This window comes from Salminus brasiliensis, chromosome 4 (assembly GCF_030463535.1).
Source record: "Salminus brasiliensis chromosome 4, fSalBra1.hap2, whole genome shotgun sequence".
In the NCBI taxonomy this organism is placed as follows: Eukaryota; Metazoa; Chordata; class Actinopteri; order Characiformes; family Bryconidae; genus Salminus; species Salminus brasiliensis.
Window position 1 is genome coordinate 43,909,307 of NC_132881.1, and position 26,443 is coordinate 43,935,749.

Sequence of the window (26,443 nt, forward strand, 5' to 3'; positions counted from 1 at the left end):
ACAGGCCAGCTGCGGACTGCCTTGACATCAGTCACCCGAGGCATCAGTGTTGGAGCTCCTATCGCCACACTGTCTAAAGAGTCTGTCTGGAAATGGCCAAAAGCAGCCTAACAGAGTCTGAAACCTTACAGAGTATCAAAAAGAAGTGCAGACAGTAAGAGAAAGTGAGAAGCAGAGAGACAGCATGGGAGCCTTAAGGACAGAGATACCATTTCCACCAGCAGAGAATGAGACGGCGTGAGAGACAGAGGGGGAGAGAGGGAAAGTGAGAGAGGGAGGAAACTAAGAGACATCAGACCTTGGGGCACAGGAACAGCCTTGCCATTTGGATGAGATAAGAATAACCCCAAAGCCATACATCAAGTGCTCCACCACACTCACAGAAATACCATAAATCTGTACTCTGACACATGAGGCCAGAGAGCCAGAGAGGAAGTTCCAGTATTCAACAGCCACTGGCACCAGTGAACAGTAAATCCTGTGGCAGCCGCTGACACGAGCACGAGGTCAGATCATAATCACTGTTAGGAAGCAGAGCTAAGCAACTGCTCTGCTTGAAGATGTCTAGTAATGTATTTTACACTTGTAAAACCCAACAGCAACAGGGTTGTTTGGTTATTACTGCATGGATCAACAGATACAGATCTGATAAAAATGAATGCTCTAATGTGAATATTATTCAGATAATAATAGGACAATTTTTTGTTGGGGTGCAGTTGGATCCAAACAGCATTTTGCCAATCTACAGTCACACTGTGAAACACTTAAAGGCAGGTCAACGTTAAATGGTAAAGTAGCGAACTACAGAAATTTTTTTGAGTCAACTCAATTAGATTTAGTCAAAAAATTCACATTTATAGCAATTAGCTGATGCTGTTATCCAGAGCAACTTACAAGGTTAGTTACAGTGCTGGGCCAAAGTAGCATTAGGAGTCTTGTCCAAGTCACCCACACTGAGAATTGAACCCCAGTCTACCACTTGATGTGTTAAAAATGTGGCTCAAAAACATTAGTAAATAAGCTGCAGCTGAAACTGGTTAAATATTGTAGGAGATGTTTAGTCTATGGCTCCGCCCCCTCAATCTGTTTACTGTTTGTTCCCAGCTACAGGCTGGAAGCCTCCTATGTTACATGGGGGGAGGCCTTCCTATTCTCAGAGCCTTGACCCTGAAGGGCTGTGTTGTATGGAATTCAAACTTATGTCCTGAGTCTCTTCACAAACAGGGAGTAACACAGTTGCTCCTGTGCATGTAATGCAATTTCACAGCTCTAGACCAGCCCTACAGTCTAACTGCTCCTGATCAAGTGTGAGGAGATCATACGTTAAAATCTCAGCAAGGGTTCAGTGCTCCACTGTCAAAAGCTTTTCAGTCTAGGAATGCCATGTGTAGGGTAAGTCCTAACCTACAGATGGAAATAAATGGTAGACAAATTTAGTGGGGCTAAACTGAACTAAGTGGAGTTAACTCAAAAACACAAATAACAACAAATAATCAGCTATTTTAGCATTTTAAATTAGTCTGACTTCATTTTAACAGTGGGGTTTCAGACAGAAGTTTGTCAAAGAACAGTCACATTCAGATAAATATTGTTGTGCTGGGTTTGGTCAGATTTAGGTTTGATTAAACAGACAGATTAGACAGACTTGGCTGAAAACGTCCCCTCTTTATATTGATGGACAAATTTCCTTTAGTCTGAAGCAAAAGGAAGCCCCAGGGTTATCAAGTGATCTAGAGCTGGGTTTGAATTACAGGTTTGGTGCACATGAGGTTTTGAAAAGAGATCAGTAATCAGACCAAGTCTGTCCATCCACTCCTAGACCGAGTTTTAGTAGCTGGGGGAAGAAAAATGTCAAAGGAAATGCATGCCTGCTTTAGATGATCTGTTTTGTTGTCTGCTTTCACTTGAAATGGGTATTTAAAGTGTGGTATGTCTATCATAGGCTACTATTGCATCTCAGATTTAAACCTGTGGTAGACCCTAGCAGTAAATCATTGTGCAATATCACCACTGAAAAACAAATGGTGTTATATATTCATACTGTATGAGCTTGTATCAGCTTTGCAAACAGAGATGAATTTGGCAGAAGGCTTTCTAGAGCCATTTGTCTGCTTTGGCTTCTAGGTTTCCGAGTCTGGACATGCATGCAAGGACAAAAGTTCTCAAACCTTAAATCACTGCAATCCAACCCATAACGATCAACGTTTTGACGTCTACTTTGTACCCCCACTCCTCCTGTATCGATTTCATTTCTATCTCCAAGGCAGAGCTGTGATCAGTGGGCCAGCCAGCAGTCCAGCAATATTGGCAAAGGAAATAATGGTCAATTATTTCGCTGTGTACTTCATCTCCAATATGCCTTAATCCTTCATATCAGTTCTTCACCCCTATAACCACATTTCTGTCATAATTAACCTCAGTTCTATAGGCCCTAAAATTAAACCCTGTGGGACCCCACAAGACATACTAAAGCCTAGAATTAATTTCTACATCAGGAATTATAACTGAATAATATACACAGGGTTCAATGATGATTTACAACTTTTGCCTTTTTACACAATGTTTGTTATATAAGTTGAATAGTACATTAAACTGCAGAATTAGCCACAATGTTCATAGACATTTAAGCCTTGGCTCTCATTTCCTTCATGACAAAGAATTCAGTCCGCTCTACTCCAAATCTACGATCACTAAAAAGCACCTTCACAAGCACACATCGTCATACCCTTACACAGGCATAGGGACTAACCATGGGAGGCATTGCATTGTACACCCTCCCACAAGAAAGATGGGAAGAAAGCCATAGTCGTAAGATTGGACCTGTATAAAATGTGAACATTTTAAGGTGCATGGTTGCTATGGCAACCAGAAACACTGCTCTGTTTTCATAGTGTGTGTGTTTCACTCACTGGTTCTCTCCCATCTGGGGCTGTGAGGTTAATAACTTTGGGGTAATTTGGGGTACTCTGAAAATGCAGTCGCAGATGAAAAGGGTGAATTCATGGGGGGCATTATTTTCGATGTACTTTCAAAGTTTACGATGACACTTTGACTTCAGACAGCAGAAAATGATATTTTTTATTATTAATAATAATAATAATAATAATAATAAAACTAATAATAGTCATTCTGGTGGTGAATATCTGACAACCTAAAAAAAGACCCCCAGGACATAAGGGAGCGAGTGAAAGGTTTGATTACACAGTATTATAGGTCATAGCTTAAGGTCATGCTCTGACCATTCTAAAAGGGGTCTTATTGTCTTAAAATATTAATTTCACAAGCTCAGTATGATTATCCATATTAATATGACTCGGATATAAGATTTATTCTGTATAATATCTAGGGAGCTTATTAAAATAAAAATATTTAGTGAATTTTTACTCTTTACACTCTTTTTAGGGGTCTCTCAGTCACCTCTTTACATACTGTCCTCACATACCCTCAAAGACTGCATATCTATCACACACTTTTATGTGAAAGTGCATCATCCACAACACATGAGCTGCAGAGCGAGTGTGAACCAGCATATTTCTCTAAAGCCCCGGCGTATATGTATACATTCTGGGGCGAGGCTTGTGCTTGCAGGGTCCTATACAAGCTGGGTATCTGATTTCACAGGCAAACAGGTGCGGCCACACAGGCCAGAGGACAGACGTCCCAGAGGAAGTGTTTCGCTCCAAGTGTTTGTGTTTATGATGGGAGGAGGATTATATACTCAGCCCACTTAAGGGTGTGTGAGCTTGAGAGGGAAGACACAGACACACACGCATACCCATATAGAGCTACTGATAGCAGTTACCCTTCAGACAACTGATTCTATCGGTCAATCAGCTCATCTAGGCTTTAGCAGAGTAGATGATTAATGTATTTGTGGATTATTAATGTTAAATAATGCAGCAATCAATGCTAGGTAAGAGTCTACAGTACGAGGGCCAGATTATCAGACAGTTCCAGCCCTGGACTGTAATGATTTTTGATGGTGAATCCCTGCTGATAATGAGATTGAGGTCAGGGTTTTAAAAAGTGGCCTATACTCTTTCATTTCTGGCTCTGAATGGTGCCCCAACCAGGCTGTCAGAGGCTCGAACCATAGATAACTCTGCCTGGCTCCTAAACAAGCACTTCCTTCCAGCTGACGGGTTGCCAGAGATGCTGAATGCCAGCTCTGAGGTCCACAAGCACACACACCCACGTACAATGTCGCCAGAGCATTCCCTTCTAAGTAAGGGACGAGCTGGAATTCAACAGGAAGAATGTCATCAATGATCAAGAGGGAAATACAGTATATGTCCAAATGTTTGTGGACACCCTTTCTAATGGATGCGTTCAGCTACTTCACCTTGCACCCATTGTTCACACAAACACTGCTTATCTAGCCACTATAGAGAAGTATTGCCAATAGAATAGGACTATAAATGTGCGATGCCACTGTTCTCTGGAATAAGGATAGTGCTCCATACAAGTCTTTTGGGATGAAATGGGGAGTTGGGGATCAAGTCGGGTGGTGGTCATCCAACATCCTGACTACACTAAAGCTCTTATTGCTGAATGCAATCAAATCCTCACAGCAATGGACAGTAGAGACAGTTACTCCCAACAACTCTTTTTAGTCCCCGTGATTTCAGGAGAAACAATGAATGAGCAGGTGCATCAAACAGTGCATGTATGAATTAAAAGGTCATGCTTGTAGCAAATATTATTTTTTTTTAGAAATATAATATATTATTTTAAATTAAAATGTCTCAAAAAAGTCATTTGCTGTGCAAAAACTGCCAAAGCAAATCCCACCATTCAACACAATCACATAAACCTGCACTGAGACCACCCAGTTCACTGCCTTATCTACCTAATGTTGGCAAACACACCACCAGTTTTAATTTTATTTATGGAAACATCCCACATTCAGCCTTTTAAATCCGTATTTTCATCTGATGATACAGCAGTTGCCAGAGGCCTACTTTCAAAGTAAGTTAATAGTACACTGCTGATGCATGGGGTGGATTAGATACACAAGCATTGCTGTAAACATTACATTTATGTGTTTTCAGACTCTCTTAACCATAACAATTTACAATGGAAGGTGAGTGTAGCTCGTGGAGTCTTTCCCAAGTACTTACACTGGTGATGTCTGTGCCTGAATCTGGGAACTAACCCCAGTCTTTCATGAATGGATTTGTGGTACCTTGCTGTTAAACATTTTAATCACTAAGATGCTTTTATTTTACTTCATGGAATTATACTGCGTCACTGTCACGCCAAAGCCTTCTGACTCCAAAATGATAACTTTTGTAACTTTCAATGGAAGTCAATGTGAAAAGATTGTATTACAAGTGATGTTGGGGTATTTATATTGGTCCATTCATCATAAATTATGCCAAAAAGTGAAAAACAACAAAAATTGACATTTGACTCTGAATTTCCCAAATAAGATTTCTGTTATTTTCATTAATTCTTCATGTGGTTAAACCACAGCAGGATATGTACATTAATAAAGCCACTGCAGCTAAACAGAATCAGGCAGATGTAACGCTTAATATAATTAATGTGATCATAGTTAACATCAGACTAATAATCTCAAAGTTAGACGTTTAGAAGACTCCCTAACTATAACAAATTACAATGGCAGGTGAGTGTAGCTTGTAGAGTCTTGTTCAAGCACTTGTATTGGCAACTTATAGCAGAGATGTTTGTGCCTGAATTAGGGAACTAACCCTAATCTTTGTTATGGTGCCATGCTGTTAAACATTTTAACCACTGGCATGCATTTCTTACTTCTATAAGAATGATCAGATTGTTTGCATTGTGGTCTTTGTCGTCACGGAATAATAAACTTTAGGATATAGTATGACTTGGATGTTAAAGAGATTCATAGTAATAACACATGAATATTGATTTACATTGAGATACCATCATGCCAAAGTCTCCAAAACGGAGTCTCCAAACTTTTCAGGAGCATTTTTGGAGCATTTTGGAGCATTTCTGTTGGTCCATTCATCACAAATTATAACAAACAGTAAAAAGAAAAGGCACAATTTGAGATTTCTGTGTTTCAGAACTAGAATCTCAATTCTTCTCTATTATTGTAATTAATCCACCACACATGGTTGAATCTCAGCAGGAGACGGACTAATAATACGGCCACTGCAGCAAATAAAGAAATAGGCAACCCTCAATATGATTAATGTGATTATGGTTAATAGCAGACTGCTAATCATACAGTTCAGTAGTTGGTATGCTAGTTAGTCTCTAATCTGTCCATCCCCTGTCCATCCTCTTGTGAGAGACATTCCCAATCATCCCAGACACACCACTCGACCAAACACTGTTATTTACTGACCACCGAAGCTCCGGCAACCTGCTCAGACACATCCACTCTGAAACGGCCCTTTAGCCTAATCAGCTAATTATGGCCCTTTCTTCTCCTCCTTTCAGGTGTGTGTAGAGTAGGGGGTGGGGAGTTGGGGGTGAGAGGTTAAGTCTTCCGGCCCATTACCACCAAGACCCTTGTGTCCAGTCACTGTGTCCACACGCTCGGGAGATTCAGAGAGTGAGACACCAAACACACCTTCAACACACACATTCCTACATCTGGTTCTGATGAGGTGACTGGAATCTCAAACAGTAGCACGGCAAGCACAGGTCCAGATTACAATGAGACCCTTTTGTCCCCTCTTTTGTCTCACACAAAGGTCCCTCTGTCTTCCTGAATAAACATATAAAGCCAAACACCCAAACAACAGGGACATCCAGGTCTTTCCGGGCTGCTTTAAAAGAGGCCAGAGGAGAACTTGGACCTACAGAGACTAGCCTCTTGTGTTATAAGTCTAACAGTTATTTATAAGGTTAAGTATATGGCAATAAGGACCTCGTATAGCCCTAGTCCACCCATTTCAGGAGTCCCTATATAATAAACACATAACTACTCAGTTGCAGATCCTATGCAACTGCTTGAAGTCTTCAACCTATAGACCTATATTATGGGACAGGTTAATATTTGTCTCATTTGTCTATAAGACTTTGTCCCATACCACTGAGGACCTGCTGTTCCCCTTTTTATGGTAGTCTTTGGTGCAGACATCTAGAACCAACTCTAAATATTTTGCTCACTCTTTATCACCTGGACTAATGATACAATGATGTACAGCTGCTCAGCAAACAAGTGATTTGCTAAAGACTTGAGTTTTTTTTTAAAGTTGGAGGTTATTCATAATTCTTACATGATGTGAATACTTGTGAACCAAAGCTCCAATTTCACACTTTATTCTCACAATCCGTTTCTAGCTGTGTCAATGTCCAATTATTTTTGGACTGCACTACAAACGAAAGGCCTTTAACTTCATTAATTGTAAAATGATCTGGTCAAAACTCAGCTTTTAAGAAAGTCTGTTGAAACCTAGCTAGTAGTTCTTGCAAGTTATTAAACTGGCATGGGAATTTGTTATGGCATTAAAAATAAATCTGACCACCGTGATCTTGTTCTTGTGATGATGCTCAATACAGCATAAAAATAGCCCAAACTGTGCAGTGTGGATTGCATTTCAAAACCTCAGAATGCATGTACCATTTAGAGCTGTAGTTAAAATAGCAAAGCCCCCCACCTGTTCCATTTTGTTACTTGGCTTTTGGATTAACTTGTACTCCGCATGTACTCTAGGATGAATATCATTGCTGTCGGGACAAAAAACTTGTATTTTCTAAATTGCAACTTTTGAGGAGAAGGAAAAAATCTTCATAATCTCAAATGGAAGTCAATATAAAAGGATTTTATCCCAAGTAATGGGATATTTCTCATGAAATTAAACAATGGAAAGAAAAACTGGCAGATTTGCATGTTATATATCATATAACATGCATATATTATACATTATATTTGCATATGTTATAAATTCAAAAATTACCACTGAGCAATGATTTGCAATTTTTAGTATTTGGTGGTTGAGTAACCAAGCAAAGCACTGATGGAGGGAAGTGTCTTGCTGATTACCCCAGTGAAGACGTTGTAATGTAGAGGATGATTAGAAAAGGGGTGAAGGCAATGGGCTACATGTAACCCCATGTACAAAGTGCAGGATTTCCCATCATATTCATAGTATTTCACATGTCAATAATAAATACTACACTAAACTACACTTTTTTAGCAATACAGTAAAAGTCTGTCAGTTTACTTTTAATTTACCAATTTACTTAAAATGACCATACATTACTTTCTTCTACTCTTAATTTGATTATTATGCTGCAGTGTTGTTTCCGTCAATGTGTTTGATTTAATGTATTCGACATTTGTCAGTTATAGTAATAGTACAGCAACAGACACCATCCTTATATTACAAGAACTACAACAATAGAGGAAAGATCCCATTGTCATAAATGACAGCAAAGTCTAGGAAGGGTTTCATGTCTTTTGTCACTGTTGGGTGGTGCTGCTCCTTCCATGGGAAAGTACACATAGGCACTAGTGTACCATATAATCCCCTCCGTAAAACCTTAGTTTCACTACCCTCATTTTAAGTCAAGGACATACTGTGAAATAAGCATATTGTGATACAAATTTTTATCATGGCTGAAGCAGAAGCTGCCCAAAAGCTATCAGCGAAATACAAACAACCAAATAAAAAATTTAGAGCCCATCAATTTTAATACTAGCTAGACCTTAAATTAACAAGACGGCACAGAAAAAAGTTGTCTTACCGTTGTCTTCTACAGTGAAGTAGAAGATATCACTTGTAGCGTTGGATCCATCGAGCAAAACATAGCAGATTTTCATATCATCAATATCACCTGACAAGAAACAATAATTCACAGTCCAATGTTAGGAATGTTCCTTTTAATTTAGAGACCTTTTTGAAGAACAAAACCAAGCTCAAAAATCTGGAGAATATAGCTGGAAGTGCTGTAACTCATAAGAGCTTACCTTGTGAGAAGGTCTTGATGCTGTTGTTTCCCAAAGCAGTATTAATGATGAAGCCATGTAGAGGAGCTTCAGCGACTGAGTACTTCAAAACTTTATTGGGGCTGTCTCTGTCCTCAGCCTTCAGAGCTTTACTGGTAATCAGAAAGCCAAGATGCCCAGTGTGGAGGACCCTGAGGGTGGGTGCAGCTTTGTTGACCACGATTTGAGGTACACCGTTGTCCACCGTGTTGATTTGAATGATCATCATCTGTGGTTTACGTGTCTCGTAGACTGTGTCGGGGAACACGTAAAAGTCTGTGTGAGTTCCATCAGTAACCGTGAAAGAGAAGCTGTCCTCGTTGCTCTCTGTGCTGTCATGCTTGTAACTAATCAGGTTCTCATTCAGGTCTTGCTTGGTAAATGTTGTAATGGGCTGAGTGCCATTGAACAACAGCTGACCATGCACTGGCACCTGGGTGACAACAAAGCGCAGCAGGCTGTCTGGAGTGTCGCGATCCTCCACAGTCAGCTCGAAAGGTGTGATCAGTTTGGTTTCCCCTTCTCCCACTACCAGGCTGTTGATCGTCAGGACTGGTTTCTTGTTGTCCACGTCAGTGATGGACACCCGGAATGTGCGAAATACCGGATTATACCCATCTGTCACCTCAAACTCAAAGCTGTCCATCTTCACTTCATCATCAGAGGTGTGGATGTAGTAGACTTTGTTACCAGCAAGTTGCAACTGTGTGAAGGTGGAGATGGGCACACCAGGGAGGTCAGTGCACTCTAGATGACCCCTGCTAGGGGCACGTGTGATGCTAAAACTGAGGTATTCATCTGGGCTGTTAATGTCAGTTGTGCTAAGCAGGTCGGTGGTCAAGGTCACTCTGCCTCCTTCTTTGAGGGTCACTCCTTTGTTAATGACATCAGGGAAGACCATGTCAATGCTTCCAATGTTGATATAGAAGTAGCGATCAATGAGGGGGTTGATGCCATCTGTGACATCAAACTTGAGCAGATCACGGACGCCCTCCTGGCCCGTGTGGACGTACTGTATCAACTGTTTGTCAAGTTCATCCTGTGTGAAATTCATTCCAATGCTGACGTTGCCAATAACGTCTCCATGCTTGGTGATTCGCTGGAGGTAGCCTTGACCAGGACCGTAGCGGATGATGTAGGTAAGCTCTTTGTCTTCGGAGTCCAGATCAGTGGCTTTGAGAACTTTGTTGCTAATGACTTTGGTTTCTCCAATCTCTACCTCCAGTCCATCATTGATAGCCATTCTTGGGGTTTCGTCATCAACGGGAATGACCATTATCAGAACTTTCTCTTCAACAGTGTGTTTCCCATCAGTGAGCCTAATCTTAAACTCATCTTCCTTGGTCTCAGAGTCATCATGCTCATAAACAATATTAGATGCTTCCTTGATCTGCTCCAAAGAGAATTTTACCACAGGGACAGTCCCAGTGCTCAGCTGCTGGACAATATTGCCATGTTTGGGGTTCTTGATGATCTCAAACTCCAACGCGTCACCTGGAATGTCTGCATCTGCAGCGTTTAAGATGGGAGTGTCTATGACTAAACTCATGCCCTCCATGACCACAAACTCTCGGATGAAGATTTCTGGTTTCTCGTCGTTGGCAGGGATGATGACAATGGGGAAGAAATGCTTCTCTGAGAAGTTAATACCGTCAGAGCAGCGGAAGGTAAACCTGTCTTCCACTGGCTCTACGCCTTTGTGAATGCTCTGGACATAGTAGATGTGACCGAGGCTAATGTCTTTAATGCTAAAGGCTGTAATGGCAGTGCCTGCTCTTGATTTTTCTGACCCAGGGGCTGGAGAAATGTTCTCCACATAGCCAGATGTTGACTGGACAATAATGGTGCAGAGGATATCATCATTGTCAGTGTCAATGTCTTCAGTTTTGATGTGCTCTAATGTGATGACGTTCTTCTCCCCCTCTACTACCACAAACTGCTCGTCAACACTAACAATGGGGGCAATGCTGTCTACTGGAAGGATGGTGACATGAACACGAACACCTTGGACTTTGTTGCCCCCGACCACCCACTCATCTGACATGTCAGAGATGGTGAGATTGAAGGAATCATGCTCCTTAATAGGGCCAATCTCGCCACTGGTATGGGCATAGACAACTGCCCCATTGATAATGTCTTGTTGAGTAAAGCGTTCGGCGGGAGCCCCATTTACCATGATTTCTCCCAGTTTTGGAGACTCTTCCACAATAAATGTAAGCATGAGGTCATCTGTGTCCTCGTCCTTCCCCTGGATCACATTGCTCGTGATTTCTGTTGCTCCATTCTCAAGCACATCAATGGAAGCCCCTAACAGACCTGCTGGGAGCATGATGGTTGGGGTCTCATCGTCAACCGGCTTAATGCTAATCTTAATAACGATGGGCACTTCATGGAAACCATCACTAACATCAATTTTTATAAGATCAGTAAGAGATTCTTCGCCACCATGGATGTAGGTGAGTCGACCGCTCTCGATATCTTCTAAAAGAAACGTCTCCCCGTTAGACATGTCGATTCCTAAATACTGCAGCTGCCCATACCTTGGAATTTGGATCACTTTGAAGATTATATTATCATCCTCTGTGTCCTGATCAGAGGCATCCAGTTCGTTCTTGGTTATTATGAAGGTACTTCTCTCCAGCACAGTGAAGCCAGTGTTAGTGATTACAGGGGGCTTATTGTCAACAGGCTGCAAAAATATAGTAAACAGGCCATCTACTGAATTACTAGCTGTGTCTTCTACGGTGAAGGTGAACTGGACCACTTTTGGAGTGATCCCCAATTCCTGGTCAGGAGGCTTGTAGGCGATTTTATGGTGGTTGACCTGAGCTTGAGTGAACTCAGACACAATGGTGTCAGGGCTGTCAGTCAGTACAATGGCTCCGAGAGGCACTGGGTTGTTCTCATCTGTATCTGTGGGGGGTTTGGTGATGGTATATTTCAGGTCCCTGTCATCACAGTCCAGGTCTGTGTAGCGTAGGAAGGTCTTTTTAAAGTATGTCAGCTCATATTCCTGAACGGTCATGTGCAGAGCAGTACCTGGGTACAGTGTTGGGGGTATGTCATCAACTGGGTGGATTTTAATGGTGAACGTGTGTTCCCCAGACTGATTTGGAGGGTCATTGTCATCCTGCACTCTGAACACAAACTGGTCAATGACAGTGGTGGTGCTGTGGGGTCCTTTGTGGCGGTAAAACAGCTTCCCGTCCAGAATGTCCTGCTGAAACCAGTATGTGACCACCTGTTCAAACATTTCATCTGTTGCACTAAACTTCCAAGCGGAGGGATCTGCAGGGGGCTCCACTTGTCTCAGCAGCAGTTCACCAATGGTTGAATAGGGTTCCTCTAAAATGAACTTAATGGTGGAGTCCTCTGAGTCGATGTCAGTAGCACTCAAGATGAATGGTGAGATCTGCATCATTTCGTTCTTGAAAAGCACAATGCCGGTGTTCGCGTTAATGATGGGGGGCTCATCATCGGTGGGGGCAATTGTGATGGGGAACAAAAACTCCACTTCATTAGTGCCATCTGTCATTCTGAATATGATGTTGTCACTGTAGGTATCGCTTCCGTCGTGCTGGTACACCACAATGCCAGCGTCCAGATCGGCTGGCGTGAAGAATTTTCTTCGAGACCCCAACACTGTCAGCTCACCATGTTTCAAGCCATCCATTACAGTGATCTTCACATCTTCAAGGTTATCCTCATCGCTGATTTCCAAGTTCTGCGACGTGGACAAAGGCCTGGACTGACCCTCAAACAGTAGCTGGCCTGTATTTTTGGTTGCAACAGGGGCTAAAGTGTTCATAGGCTTCACAACGATCATGAACGCAAATGTGTCAGACACAGCTCCATCAGTATCCACTATCTCAAACTCGATCTGGAAAATCCTTTCGATATCTGAATCTTCAGAGGGGGGCCTATAGGCGATTTTAAGATCTTTGACATCTCTCTGATAAAAGGAGGTTATTGGTAAATTCTGATCATCTGTGCTGATAATATACCCCTGCTGATGACCCAGGGGGGATGTTATGTTAAAGATTAAGTCATCAAAATCTGATTCCACATCTTCAGCTGCCAGCATATCAGGAGTTATGGCTGTCATCACAAACTGATCGACCTCCATCATCATCATGGCTATAAAGCTGGCCTTTGGAGGTGTGTTTTCTGCACCTTCTTTAATTCTGACCATGATCTGGAAGTGCTCCTGCTGAATAGTATTGCCCTCTTTATCCTGAACCTCTACTAACATTGGTATGTAATCTCTGTTAGGAGATTTGGTGGTGGCCGTGTGCAGATATCGAATGCCTTTCTTGAGAAACTCATCGCAGTCAATCATCTGGCCATTAACAGAGTTATCAGAAAGAGTGCCATACCTGGGGAGGCCGCCTGCACCAACCAGCGTGGTCACCTTGCAAGCAGTGACATCGTCCTCAAAAGCAAACTCCAGGCTCTTTTTCTCAATAGGGTTGCTTTGGCCATTGAGCTTTTCCACGACGAGAGGCATGTTACGGGTAAGAATCTCCAGCTGCTGGAAGACCACCTCCACCTCTAGCATGAAAGGGATGATCACAGTGTCTGAATGGGAGTCATACCTCAGCTGCAGCTTCACGTGGTCCTTGCTGGGACTCCGCGAGCCAAAGTGAGTGTATTTCACTTCCTCCGCTCCAAATTCACAGGGGAACTTTTTGGGTGTCAGCATTCCAGGTCTCTGTGCCAGTGGGTCGTTGTCCAGCACCGTGATATGGCAACGGTCTCCAGGCTTCACCTCAGTGACAAGGTCATTGATAGGGTCCAAATAGACAGAGCGTCCGAAGGGAACTCTAATCCCATTGTTGGCTACCAAGATTGTTTCTGCGTTAGGTCCAGATTGGCGTCTGTAGAGGAAAGCTGGGTCATGAGGATCTGCCTGTGCTCTGTAGAAGCAACATCCTAATGACAACAATACAAAGAAGCACTTCAGAAGTGTCTGGGCTGTGGTGTCCGTCCCTTGCAGACAACCAGCCATGTCCACAGCTAGTTGCACTGCAGTGTTGAAAGCTAGTTGCAGACAAAAATGTGATTCTCCAAGACGTTAAGAAAGAGTGTCCTCTCTCTCTCTTTCTCTAAAACTTGGTGTACACTCTCCTAGTGCTGTCCCTCTTACCCTCTTACCCTCTTTCGTTGTCTCTCTCCCACTCTGCACTCACCCACACACACAGCACAACTGCTGTCCTCCTGCTGAAGCAATGCAGGTAATACTTAACTAGAAAGACAGTGACAGTGCAAGGCTCCACCCTCAGGCCGACCTCTCCCACAGCTAATTTAAGGCAGCAGATTGGACAGCCCCCCTCAGTGTTGCAGTGACCCAACCCCCCTGACAACTCTCATTCTCTAAATGCCCAGGCAGGGATTTAAAGGACTTTCATTGGTAACTTTGAAGTTCGCAAAGCAGCATCTACCAAGATAGAATCAAATGCTTCTCATGTATGTATATGCATAGACTATACTTGGTAGCTCTGTGTCAAAACATATTGTGCTTGTGGAAGTTTACATTACTCCTATCTATCTATCTATCTATCTATCTGTCTATATATATATATATATATATATATATATATATATATATATATATATATATATATTATATATACATATATCCATATATATATATATATATATATATATATATATATATATATATATACATATATATCGCCATCAATGGCATAGTTTATTACAGAGAAAAATAAATGCAGAAAAAGATAGCAGATAATCATGCTTCAGGTACTCACAATATTTCCTAACACACAATTTAAAGTAAATGCAAACTGCTACATTAACATTTGGGAAGCCCTGTTCAAATTACTGGTCAGATCTATCTATTGTTTATTTTGTATGCCAAATGCCTGCAGTTTTTAATGCACAACATTTACTGTTTATTTGTTGTTATACTGTAAATTATTTTATATTATATTCCCCAGAACATGTGCAAACATTATGACATGTGATATGTCATGTTTCTCCCAAATATGTTAAATTCAGCAAATAAAAAAGCAATCTAAAATCTGTAACAAGATATATAAGTTCCTCTGGAGCATTTGTTTTTGCACTTATTTACACTTTTAAAAATAAAGCATTTAAAAGGGGGGGTCAAACGGTTTGCTTGTACCTCCAAGAACCGTATACATTTTCTATCTATATTTTGTGCAGCATCTTATCTACATTTGTTCCTCTTGTAACACTTCCTCAACATTTCCTCAACTACACATTAACTCTTTAGTGATAGTGACTTCTACTGCAGTACCAACCTGTTAACCTAGCTTTACTGAGTCATCATTGTTTAAACAGCAGTCATTTTCAGGCTCCATAATTACCCTGTCCGAGTACACTTGATTGGACCCTGAGCACTCCTGTCTGAAGACACCACTGAACACACCATATTATCTGCTGCACAGATGGTTCTCGAGACAAGTGCTGTGAAGAAACCTGCAGCACACAGTTTAGTGTTTTCTCCTTTCCTTTCATGAAGGACTTGACCATAATTAGCTGAATATCTGAATCAGGTGTAGTAGCACATTCATGTGGACCCCCTGGAGTGTGTGTAAAGAATGCTGGGCTATGGATTTTTTTTGCATGCCTGTATCCTGGGAGGTCACCCAGTTGGGACATATAGGCACCGGAGGTTCTCAAGCACACTTTGCTAGCGGCAACTGGTTAGACAGGTGGACCAGCGGCCATAAGCTAACGGCATGAAAAATGGTCACCTTGTATTATCTATATTTAGTTGTATCTAATTTTCAAAATATACAAATTATGTAATATATATAACAATAATAACATTTATATATAAACTAATTGATTCATAGTGGAGGTGCACTTGCAGGGTGATGTAAGACAAAATAGTCCACAAAATACGTTTTTTTTTTCTTTATTTATTTACCATCATTGATTTTCATTCAAAACTCAGCAGACATGCATCCCCAGCCAGCATGCTTCTGTGGAGCTCACATGGGTGGAACATGGGCTACATAGGTTCCAGGTGGCCATGGGCTCTGAGTGGGTTTGTACATGCCTTGTTACCTAGTTGGGCTTCCCAAATGGGCCCCATTGTTACAGCCCACCTTAATCTCACATGGGTCCTACATCTAGGCCCTGTATATAGTATACAACCCAGATGGGACCCATGCTTGACCCCTCCTGGTCCCTTTACTGACTCTGGTGGGCATCCATATGTGGAGCCAACATGGAGCCTGTGGAAAAAACTTTCTAGTTTCCCATCAGGCTAACCACTGTACAGTAACCCCTCTGAATGAGTTTGTTTACATGTCAACAATTGAATTATGCAAAAAGCTTAAGAAAAAAGAATGGTATTTCTAAATAAATCAGATAAATATACAATGCTATAAACTGCTGAAAGATATGTTGAGAAATATGCAATGCAATTTTACCAATCATAGTGGAAATAGCCCACGTTTGACCAGGTTCAGGACTCAAAGTAACCCCAGCCAACCTGTTGCTCTGTTGCCTTCCTTAACAAAATACCTTTCATATGTTTTATTCCTAGAAAGTCCAAATATATCCCTTGTGGTTGCTGTCACCAGGGATGAGATTTAAATATGTGCAGTAGCTGAAGATGGAAATCCCCCCATTGCTGTCAGGACAGAGATGAGTTTATATCCCATAACATGACACACGATCTGATGCAAGCCCCCAGCATCCAGAGCAAGATGAAGGACAACTGTCCATCCATCCATGCTGACAAGAGGCTCTGAAAAAAACTGCAAATTTAGATCTCTTAAAAACGATCTTGCTCTGCATTCTCCTCCACGTCTTTCTGCTCTGAAGTGACGACGCTGGCCCGGCATGACCCCAGCTCAGTGAGAACTGGGCTAGATAGTTGAGATTGCACACTGTCATGCTGTGTATGGAAACCTTACGACCACATCCAGATAAAAATACACTCTTTCCATTTATGGAGCAGTGTTTCTGATGAACATGGCAAACGATACCGGACCTGCAAAAGTATCCGATTGAAACAGCACTGACATTCCTGTTTCAGTCATCGTTTTCTCACACATCACACACATTTACTCAGGTTATGAGAATACTAATAATTATTATGTATTAAGGAAATTAAAAAAATCTAAATATTGATCTGACTAATCTGTACAAGAATGACTGAATAATTACTTTTTATTGGTGCCAAGATATTAAAAAGCAATATAGAAGCCATCCCTCATACCTTTCATGTTCTGAATGCTTTACCTTGTTCTTCTACTATAGGGTGCCAAACTGGACAGAGGAAGTCCCTCTTTAATATGATATATTTTCACATTGTGGACCATCCATTCTCTGGAGAAAGCAATGGGGCATAAATCATCCAGAGAGTAATTATAAACACAAGTGGACAATGCAGCGCACTGAATGCTATCATGTGATGCGTTCAGTAAATGGGACGGAAATAAAGGGCACTCCGTTTATTTTAGTGCGTGTTTGGGACTACTCCATACCGTTCTTAGCAACGCTTGTGACAAACCTTCTGTTAGCATACTCAGAATGCTCAGGACGCCACAGGAGCTCAGTGCATCCCTTTCTATTTTGTTGCTTTGCTAAAATAACTTTTGGTGTACTCCTTACGAGTGACCGGTCAAGCACCTAATGCGGACAGATAGGCCCACCGCTAACCCAGATAACTGCTGATACAAACCAAGATAGACTTTTGATTTCAGGTTGAACAGGAAAGTTAACGAAGAATTCCACCAATTCTTCAGAGTTGCTGTGCTAATTACATGATTAACATACAAACAGAACCATTCAGAGTGGGTTTAGTGTGAAATGGTTCATCATAGAGAAATGGAACGACATTGATGAGTTTTATATGTAATATTGATGATGGAAATATAGTGATCAGTCCAAAATCTATAAAAATAGCTCAGAATGAAATGTGGACTGTTCAGCAGCAGAATGATGAGCCTAAGCACACCTAAAATCCGTAATGGACTATCTCAAGAGGTGCAAACTTAAGGTTTAGGCATGGCCCTCACAGTCCCCCGACCTCAGACGTTGTTGAAATCTGTGAAGAGACCTCTAAAAATCATCTTACAGAAACATTGAAAACCCCCCCAATCAAGAACTGAAAGCCTCTTAGCTGCTACAAAAATGTGATATTTGCTAAAGGGAGTGTTACTAAGTACTGACCATGCAGAGTGAAGACATTTTGGGCTTCCCTTTTTGTTTACACTTGGCCTTAACATGCGTTTTTGGTGATTGGATCACATTCAGATTTCACTTGTCCGCACGAAAAGCCAGGTGTAAACACCCCCAAGACGCATTGTGATCAGATTACGGTCAGATCACTCAAACCACATTCAGAGGTGGTCCGAGACGGATTTCGTCCACGTTGAATACCAGTGTAAATGGAATGTGTGCTATGTGTTCTGAGATCGGGTTCAGTCAGGCAAGTGGCAATACGTCTGTCAAAAAACAAAGAAACGTTAATACAAGTAACTATTGTGGATCTTGTTGTGGATCTTGACTTCTCTCTCTCTCTCTTGCTCTCTTGATTCTGATTCTGATTCTGATTCTGATTCTTGATTCTGATTCTGATTCTGATGTGTGGTGTGTTGGTGTGTTTGTGTGTGTGTGTAATTGTGCAGGCTTGCGCTGACTGGTAGATGAGAGCAGTATTACAGAGTTTGATCCCTTGCTGTTTAAAAGGTCTGTCACAGTCTGTCACACCATCTCTTGTTCCAGGACATTGTAGAACCCCACTGTTCCTCTCCTTTTGTGTCTTTTTACATGGAAAGTAAAATCAGATCTCATCTGGTCACACTGAGGACTTATTTTAATGACAAGTGTAAACAGATTCCGGTCAAAGTACAACCCGCATGTTAATGCCAGGTGTGAAGAGGCCCTTAGATATATATTCACAATAACAGACCAGAAACCTTTGCACACCACTGTATATATCCTCAAAACGGGGGCTCTTGACCAGTTCGTTAGTAAAGGCAATAAAGAATCCTTTAAATTAATTTATATTTAAAATTTATAAAAGACATTTTACTGTTACTCTACATGAGTCTCTCTGCCTAAACTAACAACAAGCATTAATGGAAAACAGCCTGAGACTACTCAGACTATTCACTGCTCATTTCCATATGCTCTCTGTTTTCTCTGCTGGAGATGCTCAGGACTTGGGTTTGAGTGCCTCGCTTAAGGTCACAAAGCACTCAACACAACACACCAAGCTAGTCTAAGGACGCATGTCTATGCTCATGCTTTAGCATAAAGCCTTCAAGGCATACGCAGCTGTGAGATGTTTATTTACAGTGTTCTTCAGCTCATCCAGAAGCTTCTTCAGAGAGAAGACTAATATTGCCCCAAGATAAAAGATACAGCACTGAATAACTGACTCTCTGGGCTCTATCTGCACATGCTTATTGCTATCTCATACCCCGCCAGCAGTCTATTTTCACGCCTTCCAGCTGAGTTGTTTAAATAACAGCGCTGCTAGTGAATATATCTATGCCGATCTTTTTTTTATATCTTTTGAGCCGTGCAAGGCGTACGTTTCCCGTTGTTACGATAGCAAAGACTTACTGACATGCCTTAAATCAGGCTACGCAGTGCACGGTTGATGGCTCACCTGAAGATCGCTAAAATAGGGCCCGCAGACTCTCTTCCATGGAGTTTAAAGCAAAACAAGTGTACAATCTAAAGCTATCAAAGCATATCCCTGGGTCACCTGTATATACTCTTGTTAGGTAGAAAGAACCTTCTCCTGAGTCATTCTCTGCATTCCTCTCAGCTCCTGTAGACCTATCACACTTGAACATCTCCCAACCTTACACATGACATATGGCTGTGTTGAAGTATGGCAGCCTCCAGCTGCAGAGAGCAGTTGTGGATATGTGTCACTGTCTAACAGGGTGATAAGAGGCAAACCGCTACATCCACTGAACTGCTCTAGCCTGCGGCTTCAGCGCACCTCTGAAGTGTGCTAATAAACAACTCATTATTATTTCAGTACCTTCATGGCCGATCACGGCTATTGTCTCTCCACATCTTGTGCCTGAGCAAGCACATTCGTCTGGCTTGTTGAAAGGCACGTGTCTGCTTTTCAACAGGTATGCATCAGTTCTGTCACATTTATAAATATCATAAATCCATTCAGAGGGGTCTAGTAAATGTTTTACTCTTTAAATGAGTGATAAGAGCCACAAGAATGCCTCATAATGGTCAGTGAGAAGCCTCACGTGTGCGGAAAAAGAAAAGCACTATAGAGGTTTAATTGGATAACAAGGAAAATACTGGTGATTGCTTATTTTGCATTGATTTGTCTTTATTATTATTCTTTATTATTGCATAATGAGGCAATTACATATATAATATAATATAATATAATATAATATAATGTAATATAATATAATATAATATAATGTAATATAATATAATATAATATCTTCTGATAGAATAACTTTTTTACGGCATGTCTATTTTTCACCTTTATTATTAAGCCATATTTTAGCAATTACAATGACTACAGATGATTCTTAAGGTTATTGTACATTTAGTACATTTCTAAACCCACTAGACATTTGAGAGATTGTGAAGAGATTAAAAATACAAAATTCATCCAATTATTCTACATTTATCTCTTTCATGGCTTATAAAATGTTAATAACATTTTAAATTAAATTCATTTGAGGCATATCCATCTCCAAAAGTCTAAAAAATGTCATTTAATATTATACATTAAACAAAAAGAAAATACAAGTTCAATTTTTAATGCTTAATATATTTTAATAGTTATGTTTAAAAAACATTTGAAGTATTTACTTAGTGAAGTACTAATAAAAGTGTAGAAATGTATAACATAATAAATAGTTTGGCATGATTTAACCTTTAAAATGATTTATTCAAATATCAAACACACCTTCAATTAACAACTATTAAGACATTCTTTTAAAAAGGAGTGGGCAGGATATTACATCATAAACAAAATCTCAGTTGAGCTTTTTAAATTAAGTCGCCCTTTCATAAATAAATAAATGCTTTTTTAAATCATTTAATCCAATTAATTCATTAAATCCAGAAAAACAGTCATAATGTGCTGTTTTAAAATAAAGTTGATTTATAAAGTTGTATGTATGAACTGGACAAAGGTATAGATATATAATGTTAATACTCCTTAGGATTAACATTAGCATTAGCATAATATTATCCTATCAGTACAAAAAAATGTAAGACCTTCCTACAGCTGGGCTCTCTTCACTCTTATTAAAATGTCTAACTTTAATTAACATTATCTTTGTTGTTTTTAAGCAAGGAATGCTGCAACAAATGTTAACAAGTAATTAAAATAATTATAAATGACAGGCCGACAGTCACTCAGATCACCCATATGGTAGATCCAGGTATGGTCACTATTCTAAAAGCAGTGCATATAAAATTCAGTGCATGTAATGGATTCTTGCCATTTTAACTCATCATTTTCCATTCACCACTGTTTACAGCCTAAATGCTAGTCAAGCTAACACTTCATTTTACAGCCTGACTATATATTTAATATATTTTCCATATATTTATTTAAAAAAAAAAGAAAAAATGGCTTATTTAATTCCCAGAAATCATTAGACAGTCCTCAGGAGTACTGCTTGGTAATCAGACCCATAGAACTTTCAGATGCAGAATCAGATGCAACTGAGGACTTACTACACACAGAATTTCTCTTCTACAGATCTTCTACAAAAGTGTAATCAGGGTTAAAAGAAGTGTTAAATCAACCCTTATTACCATAATACTGCATATAATGCTAACCGATGGTTATTTATGTTCATCATCATATGAGCATTATTATTCAATCACACTCCTCTTTTAAGGTTAGGGTTTAGGTGGGTGGACCTTGCCCTTCATCCAGCCAGAGCAAACAAGGTACTGCTGAATGTCAACCCAGGGCGAGGCTTTACTGCCCACTGCCGTGAAAGTCCTAGCAACGTCACCGACACCTCGGCCCACACCGCTCACCACCTCAGAATAACTCTCCCCCAGAAAGGAGAGCAACACTTTTTGACTCTTTGCTTTCGCACGCTGCAGCATCCCGACCATTCGCCACTGTAAATATACACACTGTATAAATAGAGGATCCTGGGATACTTTACCCCTGTGGATCAAGAGCGGAGAGAGCAGGGAGAAGGACGGCATTCCTGTCCCTGCCCATTGGCACCGCTCTCCCAGTGCTGTGGTCATCTCTGCATTCCTCTGCTCCCTCCACCCCCCGTCCTCCTGTGTGTTCCTGTACCTCAGCTAGCCGCAAGAACCACGTGGATGGCCAGTGGTTTAGTGGTTTTTTAAACTGAGTTTATCTGAAGCATCATCTGCCTCAAAGGCATATGAGCCACTTAGAAACAAGCGCTCGATTTAACCACTGGATCAAATCCAACTTTCCTATAAAGGGTTGGACTCTTCTTCATTTTCGACATTAAGTTTTTTATTTCAGTTATAATTCTTAATGTGTGATAGCCTCCTTCCACAGGCCTCCTAGTGCCAAACAGTTTTTTTAAATAAATATTTTTTTAATTATTCATTACTTGTATTATTGGTATTGGTATTTATTGGTAAACTGCACATAGCAAAACAGATCTGTGTGCAGAATCAGCACTTTTAATTGGCTACCATGTTTTAATACACAATTTCGTACTTGTTGGATGCGCTGTATTTTTTCCATCCAGTCTATAGACTTATTCTTAGTGCAATCTGGATAGGTAAGAGTGTATTATCATTTATTTTTTAATCAGAGAAATAATTAAATTAGTGCTATATGACATCTTTCTTTTCATGTGTTTTTTTTTTTTTGTTGTTCAACATCCTCACAACCGTGTGTAAGCCCCTTGTAATCGTGCCCTCCCCGGGCGCCCACAGGCCCAAATAAGGACGTTTGTGTTCATGTGTTTGGTTCAGTGTGTCGACTCATGATTCGGTTCTGATTGTTCTTTGTCCTTTTGTTTGGTTCATGTGTTTCACCTGGGACTGGGGGTACTTAAGGAGCCTCAACACCACAGTTCAGTGCCGAGAATTGTATAGTTTGGAACCTTGAGGTCGCTCGAGAGGTTCTCCGTATGACTAGAGGTGTGTTACGGTCAGTTTGGCTCGGTATCTGCATTCAGGAGCAGGTCACCCTGCTAACCACATTATCAGCAAGGCTCGCTCACTGTTGCTGCCGTTTCAGGTTAGGTTGGCCTTGCCGTTTTGTCTAGCTGCTGGTTCCTCAGCTCTCCTTGTCTACTAATTGAGCGCTGCTCTGGTGCCCTTTTATAGCTGCTCATGTTTTTCATACTCTTGGTGTTTGTCTTTTTGAATAAACCCTCTTGCTTAGATCTCCATCTCTGCGAGTGTTCATCCCATCTTGGTCTGGCCTAGCGTGTCATGACACTGTGCTCCTCTAAAATCTAATAGAAAGCCTTGCAATCTTGGAAGACACAACGAATGAGCAAATGTCCCCATACTTGTGTCCATAAAGTGAATCTGCAAATGCATAATTAACCATAATTAATTAATAAAAGCTCATTATTTTATTCAGAACAATGCTAGTGCTATTCTTCTTTTTTAGTTTTTATCCTGATTATCTTCACAGAGGATGACCAGTCCCATGAAAAGCAACATACCTGGTGAAGCTACAGATTACTAAGTGCTAACTAACCTGTGGTTTCTATTGTTCATTTCTCTGTAATCTGTTCTTCACTGCTTGAAACATCAGGACTGAATCACTCAATTTCTAGGTGGGTTTAGAAGATCCCCTTCTGTCCTGCAGTACTGCATAATTCCTGTCTATTTGCACCCAGTGTTTAAGGTTTGCACCTGGTCCTTATGTTTGATGCTGCTTGTAGAGGAAGTCTAGACATTGCTAGCCTAAAGCACAGGACAAAAGAGAGAGAGAGAGTGAAGGAGAGAGAGAGTTTTTTTTTTGGTGTGCACTTTATTATCTTTTATAATATTGACTTTTTATATCAAAAGTAAAGTAAATGTAACCATTATCCCATCTTCACCCGATCACAATAGTGAGACCCATTGTAGGCTGGCCGGGCCCTCTAAGACCCCATTTTGTACAATGAGTAGAAGCTTCCCACACTGAACAGACAGGACACAAAGCCTCATAAAGAAAGTTGAGAGAGCTCTTACTGTCTAAACTACTTCCCATGAGCCGTAAAGCATGGAGGCATTTTTATGGCACACAGCTAACTGCCTAAGAGCAGTTACACCACAGAGTAGTGGGGCAAGTTCTAATAAGCTTTGCAGCTTTGGAGACTATAGTACCACTAAACTCTGAAGCATAAGCTTTATGTCATGAACAGCTTCAGCATGCTCACTGCATGATACTGGATTCTGGCTGCATCTAATAACCATAATAGATCATGAAAGCAAGTTCAAAAGAAAGCTTATCTTAATAATATACAGTTATCACATGTTTTTGCAATGTTTTTACAAGTGCCATGAGCCATACACATGACAGGATGTGCAGGTAGAGGTGGAAAAGTGCAGAGAAATTATACTGAATATAAAACTATAAGTCAAGTCATCTAGCTCGGTTAGAGGTGGAGCTAAAAATATCCTTTAGTAAAAATAAAAAGTATAAAAATGTATCAGCATTTAGTATTTAAATGCATCATTAGATAAATTTGATTTAGTTATATTTAATAAACAAATAAAAACCTTTTAATGCTGATGCTGAGTCAAAGTATAAGCACTAAAGTTTCATAATACTTAGCAAAGTACAAATAATTTAAAATAATTCCTAATAATGGTAACAAAGTGCTCAATTACTCAAGTATTTTCCACCCCTGGCACCCAACTCCAGATGCCAATGTCTCATCTGGAATCAGCTGAAAGCTTAAGCATAATTCAATACAATTATAATTCAGTACAATGAAATTGTTGCCTAAAATGACTTACTTAAAGAATTCTCCACCTCTGAATTGTAACATATCAGAATGGAGAATGTACTGCATTTTCCTCACTATACTTACTGACTATACTATACACTAACTAGTGCAGTCTATCTACAGTATATTTAAAAGCACTTATCAAAAAAACAAACAAAAAAAAACACACACACACAGATACAAAACAAATAAACAGGCAATGAGAATTCACGTTTGTAAGTCGCTCTGGATAAGAGCATCTGCTAAATGCCTTAAATGTAAATGTAAAAATATAAATGTAAATTCAAAAGAAAAAAAAAACAGGCTTGTGATGTTGAACCCTCAGGCAGACAGTGTAAATTAAGAGAGGGACTGCTGCCCTCTTAGTTCAGAGACATCATTAAAAGGATTAACATTAGATCTTTATAACCATATTTAGAGACACTGCTAGGGATTTTGGCCCCTATGAAGGATATTACACTGGGCCCTATAACTCTAACAATGCTGCCAAAATACTCATTAATACACAGGCCCTTAGAATTGTCCTAACCCCCTGAGCCCTGAGCACATTTACAATATCACAAAACTATAATGATGTAGATAATAGTATATACAAAGTATCAGGAATTGAACTAATCGTTGCAAACAGTGTGAAACAACATCAAACAAATTAATTACTGTACCATACAGTACCATCACGTAGAATTTACCATAATACATACAGGCATGTTAGACTAGTACAGTGTGTGCTAATAATAAGGGCCTTTTATGAAAACTGTTTTGCCATCTAAAGTTAACTACAATTTAATTAAAAATGTTAGCATGCTATCTTTAGCATGTCTTAAAACTGTGTTTGTAGGAATAATATGCACAGTACATAAAATAAAATTTAGCTGAAGTATATTTGAAATATTCTTCTGTGTTTGTCGTCCAGTCCAGGTGCCAGGTGTGTTGGTCATTTTCTTTTTGGTCTGTAAAATGAAAGAAAAAAAAAAAAACAGTAAAATAAATGGTAAGCCGTGCTGAACTTAAAAAAGGCATAAAAATGTTTCTTGAATAGAAATGTACAAAAGTAGGGTAGCAAACACAGCAAACTCAGCATGACTTTGGAAAACTCATCCTCACTGTAATGTATTTATCTCAGGTCCAAAACAATGAATATGGTAATTTTTTTTTGGCCAAAATGTCCAATAATCAGTCATTAGAAAGCAGATAAACATGAACCATTTGGCACCATGCCTAATGCCAGATGTGGGTTTGGGAGGTATAAAGCCTCCAGCATTGAGCTGTGGATCAGTGGAGCTGTGTTCTCTGGAATGATGGCGCTCTATCCAATACTTTTGGGATGAGTTTGGGAAGTTTGGGATGAGGTGAACATCCAACATCCTGACCTGTCTCTCACAGCAATGCTCCAAATCAAGTAAAAAGACTTTTTCTTCCCTGGACAGTGGAGACAGTTACTCCAACAAAAGCCAGAGAAACTCTTTTTAATGCCCTTGATTTCAGAAGAAACAATGAATGAGTAGGTGTCTCAATACTTTTGTCCATTCAGTGTAGGTACCAAACCATTGGTATTGGTATCTCCAAACACAAATCAAATGAAGGTACCACT

General features: G+C 40.2%; 2 protein-coding genes across 2 annotated transcripts in view; both read right to left on the reverse strand.

Annotated features, from left to right (window-relative positions):
- frem3 (Fras1 related extracellular matrix 3) overlaps window positions 1–13,940 on the reverse strand; it is a 48,734-nt gene extending 34,794 nt beyond the window's left edge. The window contains exons 1-2 of the mRNA XM_072677133.1: window positions 8,915–13,940; window positions 8,692–8,781 (exon numbers count right to left, since the gene is read on the reverse strand). Of these exons, the coding sequence (XP_072533234.1) occupies window positions 8,692–8,781; window positions 8,915–13,940 (5,116 nt within the window). The remainder of the gene's footprint in view (window positions 1–8,691; window positions 8,782–8,914) is intronic.
- An 11,820-nt stretch (window positions 13,941–25,760) lies between these two features.
- The window catches only part of LOC140554262 (uncharacterized), a 42,896-nt gene continuing 42,213 nt past the window's right edge, over window positions 25,761–26,443 (reverse strand). Inside the window, exon 13 of the mRNA XM_072677134.1 lies at window positions 25,761–25,802. The gene's annotated coding sequence lies outside the window, so the exon portion shown is untranslated. The remainder of the gene's footprint in view (window positions 25,803–26,443) is intronic.